Source organism: Elephas maximus, chromosome 3 (genome assembly GCF_024166365.1).
Source record: "Elephas maximus indicus isolate mEleMax1 chromosome 3, mEleMax1 primary haplotype, whole genome shotgun sequence".
In the NCBI taxonomy this organism is placed as follows: domain Eukaryota; kingdom Metazoa; phylum Chordata; class Mammalia; order Proboscidea; family Elephantidae; genus Elephas; species Elephas maximus.
In genome coordinates this window covers 36975447-36983598 of record NC_064821.1, presented here as the reverse complement: position 1 = coordinate 36983598, position 8152 = coordinate 36975447, and the positions used below count along the sequence as shown (strand labels likewise).

The following is an 8152-nucleotide window of genomic DNA, read 5'->3' as shown; positions in this document are numbered from 1 at the left end:
ACTTGCACTCCTCCAATTTTTAAATTGTTTATTAAATTATGAAACAATAAAATATTATATTATTGTTTTGAGCCAATTCAAGAGTTGTAACTAGCCTACTTTGAGCCACTTGTTTTTAGAAATGAAATGATCTCCCTGAATGCATATAGAATGACTGCTTGGAATAAAACTTATGCTTCAATTTCTTTGAGTTTTGATAATTTTCTAATAGGATGCTCAAATGTGCTCCTCAGCCAATTCCCCAATGTACTAGGTTCAGACCTTGGGGAGAAAAAGCTGTGGAGATGAGGCTGCCAGGTAAGAGAATGGCCAGTTGGTTAATAATGGAGTAAGGCTCCCTGGGGCGGTGGGCTGGAATTCCCATTTAAAGGAGCCAGAGTTTTTGCTTGGAGGGTGCTGAGTTTATGTTCATGGTGGTGGAGTGATTTGTAAAAGGATGGTGAGAATGGTTGCGCCTCTTGAAGAATGTGATCCGTGTCACTGAATTTTATGTGTGGAAAGTATTGAGGTGGCGTATGTTTTATTGTGTATATTTTCACCACAATAAAAAAAGAGAAATTATACCTTAAAAAAAAAAAAAAGATAAGCAACAACTCAGAATAGCATTTTATTAGTAAAAATGTCTTCTCTATGTTCAAATTAGTTATGTACAAAGCAATTGGTTCTCACTGAGGCCCTTCTGATGGACACACACATTTAAAACCAGAAATTGTCCATGAAATCTCAGTCTGTTACAACATCCATTTTCTTCTGAGTTGGGTAAAGCCTTGATTCACAGAGAAGTGGTGTCAGAGAGAAGCAGTTCTTTTCAAGGGCTCCCCTTGTAACCTAAGTGGGTTCTTTAGCTACATGAAGAGGTCAGGAGAAGCATGTTAGTCATCTCCAGCACATTAAAACCTACCATTCAATGCATCTGAGCCTGCATTTTACAACTGCAGTTTTAAAATATTTTTTAAAAAACTAGAGTTTGAACCTAACATTTGTGCAACTGCCAAAGTGTTTCTTGGAACCCTGGTTTGGGAAATGGCTAAGCAAGATAATCCCACCTACTGTTTTAAGGTTGCTTTTGCTGAAATTAAGTGGAATCCAAAGGAGGCTAGGAGGGGGAATAGCACCTTGAAGGTTTGGACTCTTCTATTGTTAGAGCAGAAGTCCCCTGAAGCAAGTGGGGCTTCTAGAAGGCTGTGGGCAAAGAACGAAGAGCCATTTAAGTGAGATGGCAAGAGTTTGATGGTTGAAGTTGCAAGAGGCAGATTGTCTAAAAGCAATGCAGGAAGACGTAGGCAGCTCTTTCCATCTGCTTCCAAGAGCCTCCAGTTTTAAAGATAGAAAAGCATCTTTATTTTAAAGTTTTGGAAGCCAGGGAGTAGGGCTGGAAAAAATATAACTTTTTTAAAAATTGTTTTAACTCCATCTTGGGCCTTGAGGTTGACTCATGTACTAGAAATACACAGGCCCAATGTACCTGAAGATGTGAATTTAAGCCAATCACCGACTTTTAAAAATGGGAATATTTCACGTGAAAATCTAGACATCCTTTGTGTAAGATAATAGGAAGATCTGGCAACAGTGAGCTATTCTTCCCATGGTGACCCTGGGCTGAAGCTGGTGTGTGGCCACCCCTGCCCACTCTAGAAAAAGCATGTGTCCCACATCCCTGCAGGATCCACCACTCCTTGCTGCTCAAGTGGGCTCCCCACCAATTATCCAGATTACTTGCTGGCCCCTGTGGGCATTTGCTTCTGCCACCCATGGAATAGATGGCTGTGCTTCTGAGACTTAACACTGAACTGAGGCCACCAGCAATGATTGGAATAGAAGGTTTCCTGCTCTCTTTTCTCAGGGCTCTTACATTTTGAGCTTGTGATTTTAAGCAAATCACAGCTACTCCCCAGGTTCAGTTTCCTCATCTGTAAAACGGAGGCAGAAACTCCCACCATCTCTAATGTATGGGCTATGGTGGGGATGGAATGACAGCACCTGGTGCTTTATAAACTGTAAAGTTTGTGGTCTGCATCTGTTGTTTGGTCTGTCTTGCATCCATCCTCAATTTGTATGGTACCAGCACCCCATTTCCCTCGAGGGAGCCCCCTTACCAGTCTCAGTCCACACAGTTGGGTAGTTCTGACTCCGATCTCAGCCCCAGTGGTGTTCACTGGGTCAGGCCAGCCAGTTGGAGTGATACGTTCTCACTGAGACAATGATTGGTTTAGGGATGGGTATATGAGCCAATGGGGGCCAATAGAGTCAGGGCCAGGACTTTGGTTAGAACTCTTGGGAAAGGGAAGCTCTTTTTCCCACTGAACTTGGAGATGGCATGTTGGCCACCACATTTCTAACAGGATGGCAGATCTGAGAATGGAGCCAATAAGGAGAAAAGAATGGAAATAAGGGGACAGGCAAAGTCTGGGTTACATAATCTGAGGCCCTGGGTTCAGATATACATCAGCAAATATATTCCCTTTGCTTCAGCCAGATTGGATGGGGCTAAGTGATTGTAGCTCCATGCCCCCATCAGGGGCTCTACACTATTAGACAGACCTGTGAACGTTTGTTTGGTTTGGATTCATTTCGCTCAGCACTCTCTGAGTCCTGGAGTGTTCCTGTCGTGGTGGCCAGCTCTTCTCTTTGCCTGGACTTGACTAGCCACACTGCCTTCTTGAAGTTCTTGAGAGGGTCCTGCTGTGACGTTCTTGATGAAGGGCATTGGAAACGCTCACGGATGAGATAACCATGTCTGGTTGGAGCAATGAAACCATTTGAGGTTGGGATGATTCTGTTCACCACAGCGTGGACAAACTGTACAGCCAGTAGGGTGCCTGTGGGGGTAGAGGGAGGGACACAAATGAGGAAACCAGGGAGCAAAGGTCCAATACCACACATTCTGGAGTTGGCTGCATGGGGTAAAATCCTTGCTATATCCCTCACTAGCTTGAGCATGGCATTTAACCTCTCAGAGTCTGTCTTAGTCATCTAGTGCTGCTATAACAGAAATAACACAAGTGAATGGCTTTAACAAACAGAAATTTATTCTCTCACAGTTTAGGAGACTGGAAGTATGAACTCAGGGCACCAATTCTAGGGGAAGGCTTTTACTCTCTGTCAGCTCTGGGGTATATTAATGATATTGTTCGAGAATTTCCACATACGGTTGGATCACATGCAAGTAAAATTTTGCTGAAGATCATTCAAAAGCAGCTGCAGCAGTATATTGACAGGGAACTGCCAGAAATTCAGGCTGGATTCAGAAGAGGACGTGGAACTGGGGATATCATTGATGATGTCAGATGGATCCTGGCTGAAAGCTGAGAATACCAGAAAGAGGTTTACCTGTGTTTTATTGACTATGCAAAGGCATTCAACTGTGTGGATCGTAACAGATTATGGATAACATCGCAAAGAATGGAAATTCCTGAACACTTAATTGTGCTCATGAGGAACCTGTACATAGATCAAGAGGCAGTTGTTCCGACAGAACAAGGGAATACTGAGTGGTTTAAAATCAGGAAAGATGTGTGTCAGGGTTGTATCCTTTCACTATACCTATTCAATCTGTATGCTGAACAAATACTCCGAGAAGCTGGACTATATGAAGAAAAACAGGGCATCTGGATTGGTGGAAGAGTCATTAACAATGTGCATTATGCAGATGACACAACCTTGCTTGCTGAAAGTTAAGAGGACTTGAAGCACTTCTAACGAAGATCAAAGAACACAGCCTTCAGTGTGGATTACACCTCAACGTAAAGAAAACAAAAATCCTCACAACTGGACCAATAAGCAACATCATGATAAATGGAGAAAATACTGAAATTGTCAAGGATTTCATTTTACTTGGATCCACAATCAACACCCGTAGAAGCAGCAGTCAAAAAATCAAAAGACACATTGCTATTGGGCAAATTTGCTGCGAAAGGCCTCTTTAAAGTGTTCAAAAGCAAGGATGTCACCTTGAAGACTAAGGTGCGCCTGATCCAAGCCATGGCGTTTTCGATCGCCTCATATGCATGCGAAAGCTGGACAATGAATAAGGAAATGGTGCCTTTGAATTGTGGTGTTGGTGAAAAATACTGCATATACCATGGACTGCCAAAAGAACAAATAAATCTCTCTTGGACATAGTACAACCAGAATGCTCCTTAGAAGCAAAGATAGCAAGACTACGTCTTACATACTTTGGACATGTTATCAGAAGAGATCAGTCCCTGAAGACAGACATCATGCTTGGTAAAGTACAGGGTCAACAAAAAAGAGGAAGACCCTCAACGAGATGGGTTGACACAGTGGCAGCAACAAGGGACTCAAGCATGGCACAGAGCCAGGTAGTGTTTCGTTCTGTTGTACATAGGGTCGCTATGAATCAGAACTGACTTGACAGCACCTAACAACAGCATGCCTGTGGTTTGGAGACCCTGGTGGCATAGTGGTTAAGAGCTATGGCTGCTAACCAAAAGGCCAGCAGTTTGAATCCACCAAGTGCTTCTTGGAAACTCTATGGGGCAGTTCTACTCTGTCCTACAGGGTCACTATGAATCAGAATTGACTGTTTGGCAACAGGTTTGATTTTGGTTTATACCTGTGGTTATAATCCCACTAGGGACTCGGTTGTCTTTGTTATTATGTTAATGAGGTAGGATTAGTGTAGGGTGTTTCATGAGTCAGTCTCTTCTGAGATAGAAAAGAGATTACACAAGCAAGCAGAGGACAGATGGGTTAAGATAGATACGAAGAGTCTTGGAGATCTCCAAGGAACCAGGAAACAGCAGCTGAAGAGACAAGGACCTTCCTCCAGAGCTGACAGAGAAAGCCTTTCCCTATAGCCAGAGCTCTGAATTTGGATTTCTAGCTTCCTGAACTGTGAAAGGGAGCTCTGGTGGCACAGCAGTTAAAGAGCTTGGCTGCCGAGCAAAAGGTTGGCAGTTGGAATTCACCAGCTGCTCCTTAGAAATCCTTTGGGGCAGTTCTACTCTGTCCTACAGGGTCACTATGAGTCAGAATCTACTCGATGGCAACAGTTTTTTTTTTTTTTAACTGTGAGAAAATAAATTTCTGTTTGTTAAAACCACCCATTTGTGGTATTTCTAGTATAGCATCTCTAGATAACTAAGACATACTCTAAAGCAAAACAATTCACTAAATGGCCAACAAGCACAGGAAAAGAAGGTCAATGTCATTAGCCATGTTAGTTGCCATCAATTCTGACTCAGGGTGGCCCCATGTGTGTAGAGTAGAAGTGTGCTCTATGGAGTTTTCAATGGCTGATTTTTCATAAGTAGATCACCAGGTCTGTCTTCTGAGACGTCTCTGGGTGGGTTCAAACCATCAACATTTTGGCTAGTAGTCGAGCACATAACTATTTGCGCCATTCAGGGACCATTAGCCATTAAAAAAAAAAAAAAAAATAGGGAGGCGCAAATCAAAATGACAATGACATATCACTTCACTACCAGGAGGATGGCTAAGATTTTGTAAAAAATAAAAATAAAAAATAGCAAGTGTTGGTGAGGATGTGGAGAAACTGGAACCCTTATCCATTGCTGGTGGGAATGCAAAATACTGCAGCTGCTGTGGAAAACAGTTTAGAGATTCCTCAAAAAGCTAAACTTAGAATTACCACTGTTGTTTTTAGATGCCATCCAGACAGATCCAACTCATAAAGGCCCTATGTACAAAAGAATAAAACACTGCCCAGTCCTGTGCCATCCTTACAATCGTTGCTATGCTTAAGCCCATTGTTAACAACCACTGTTTCAATCCATCTTGTTGAGAGTCTTCCTCTTTTTCACCGACCCTCTACTTTACCAAGCACGATTCCCTTCTCCAGGGACTGGTCCCTCCTAATAACATGTCCAAAATACATGTGATGAAGTCTCACCGTCCTCACTTCCAAGGAGCATTCCGGGTGTATTTCTTCCAAGACAGACTTGTTCATTCTTCTGGCAGTCCATGGTATATTCAATATTCATTAGCACCATAATTCAAAGACATCAATTCTTCTTCAGTCTTCCTTATTCTTTATCCAGCTTTCACATGCATGTGAAGCAATCGAAAATACCATGGCTTGTGTAAGCTGCACCTTAGTCCTCAAAGTGACATCTTTGTTTTTCAACTCTTTAAAGAGGTCTTTTGCAGCAGATTTGCTCAGTGCAATACTTCATTTGATTTCTTGGGTGCTGCTTCCATGGGTGTTGATTGTAGATCCAAGTAAATTAAAACCCTTGACAACTTCAATATTTTCTCCACTTATCGCGATGGTGCTTATTGGTCCAGATGTGAGGATTTTTGTTTTATGTATGTCAAGATGTAATCCATACTGAAAGCTGTAGTCTTTGATCTTCATCAGTAAGTGCTTCAAGTCCTCTTCACTTTCAGCAAGAAAGGTTGTGTCATCTGCATATCATAGGTTGTTAACGAGTCTTCTTCTAATCCTGACGTCACGTTCTTCTTCATTATTTGCTCAGCATACAGATTGAATAAGTATGGTGAAAGGATACAACCATGATGCACACCTTTCCTGATCTTAAACCATGCAGTATCCCCTTGTTCTGTTCGAACGACTGCTTCTTGGTCTATGAACAGGTTCCTCATGAGCACAATTAAGTATTCTGGAATTCTCCTTCTTCAAAATGTTATCCATAAACTGTTATGATCCATGCAGTTGAATGCCTTTGCATAGTCAATAAAACACAGGTAAACATCTGTCTTAGTCATCTAGTGCTGCCATAACAGAAATGCCCTAAGTGGATGGCTTTAACACGGAGAAATTTATTTTCTCACAGTCTAGTAAGCTACAAGTTCAAATTCAGGGTGTCAGCTCCAGGGCAAGGCTTTCTCTCTGTGTTAGCTCTGGAGGAAGGTCCTTGTCCTTAATCTTCACCTGGACTAGGAGCTTCTCAGCACAGGGACCCTACGTCCAAAGGACTTGCGCTGCTCCTAGCACTGCTTTCTTGGTGGTATAAGGTCCCCGTGTCTCTCTGCTCACTTCTCTCTTCTATATCTCAAAAGAGATTGGCTTAAGACACTATCTAATCTTGTAGATCTTATCAATATAACTGCCACTAATTCATTTCAATACATCATAGTGATAGGATTTATAACACGTAGGAAAAGCACATCAGATGACAAAATGGTGGACAATGAGACAGTACTGGGAATCACAGCCTAACCAAGTTAACACATATTCTGGGGTGACACAATTCAGTCCATGACAACATCTTTCTGGTATTCTCTGCTTTCAGCCAAGACACATCTGACATCAGCAATGATATCCCTTGTTCCATGTCCTCGTCTGAATCCAGGTTGAATTTCTGGCAGTTCCCTGTTGATGTACTGCTTCAACTGCTTTTGAGTGATCTTCAGCAAAATTTTACTTGCGTGTGATATTAATGATATTGTTCGATAATTTCCGCAGTCTGTTGGAACACCTTTCTTAGGAATGGACCTCTTCTGGTCAGTTGGCCAGGTAGCTGTCTTCCAAGTTTCCTGGCATAGACCAGTGAGTGCTTCCAGTGTTGCATTCATTTGTTGCAACATCTCACTTGGTATTTCATCGATTCCTGGAGCCTTGTTTTTCAATAATGCCTTCAGTGCAGCTTGGATTTCTTCCTTCAGTACTATTGTTTCTTGACCATATGCTACCCCCTGAAATGGTTGAACACTGACCAATTCTTTTTGGTACAGTTGACTCTGTATATTCCTTCCATTTTCTTTTGATGCTTCTTGCATTGTTCAATTTTTTGCCCATAGAACCTTTCAATATTTCAACTTAAGGCTTGGATTTTTAATTCAGTTCTTTCAGGTTGAGAAATACCAAGTGTATTCATTCCTTTTGGTTTTCTAACTCCAAGTCTTTGCATTCTCCATTGTAATATTTTACTTTGTCATCTCAAGTTGCCCTTTGAAATCTTCCATTCAGCTCTTTTACTTCATCATTTCTTCCGTTTGCTTTAGCTACTCTACATTCAAGGGCAGCTTGGACTTATTCCTTCAGTACTACTGTTTCTTGATCATATGCTACCAATTCCAGAGTTACTTCTGACATCTAACTTGATCGTTTCTTTCTTTTTAATGACCTTTTGCTTTCTTCATGTTTGATGTCCTTGATGTCATCCCACAACTTATCTGGTCTTCAGTCATTAGTGTTCAATGTATC

At 41.8% G+C, this 8152-nt stretch overlaps 1 protein-coding gene across 7 annotated transcripts in view; it reads right to left on the bottom strand.

Moving 5' to 3' along the window:
* Nucleotides 1–629: 629 nt before the first annotated feature.
* NWD1 (NACHT and WD repeat domain containing 1) overlaps nt 630–8152 on the bottom strand; it is a 94642-nt gene continuing 87119 nt past the window's right edge. For all 7 annotated transcript variants that reach the window (XM_049877321.1, XM_049877322.1, XM_049877320.1 and 4 more), the window contains one exon: nt 630–2819. In XM_049877321.1, the coding sequence (XP_049733278.1) occupies nt 2524–2819 (296 nt within the window). In that variant the 3' untranslated portion in view covers nt 630–2523. The remainder of the gene's footprint in view (nt 2820–8152) is intronic.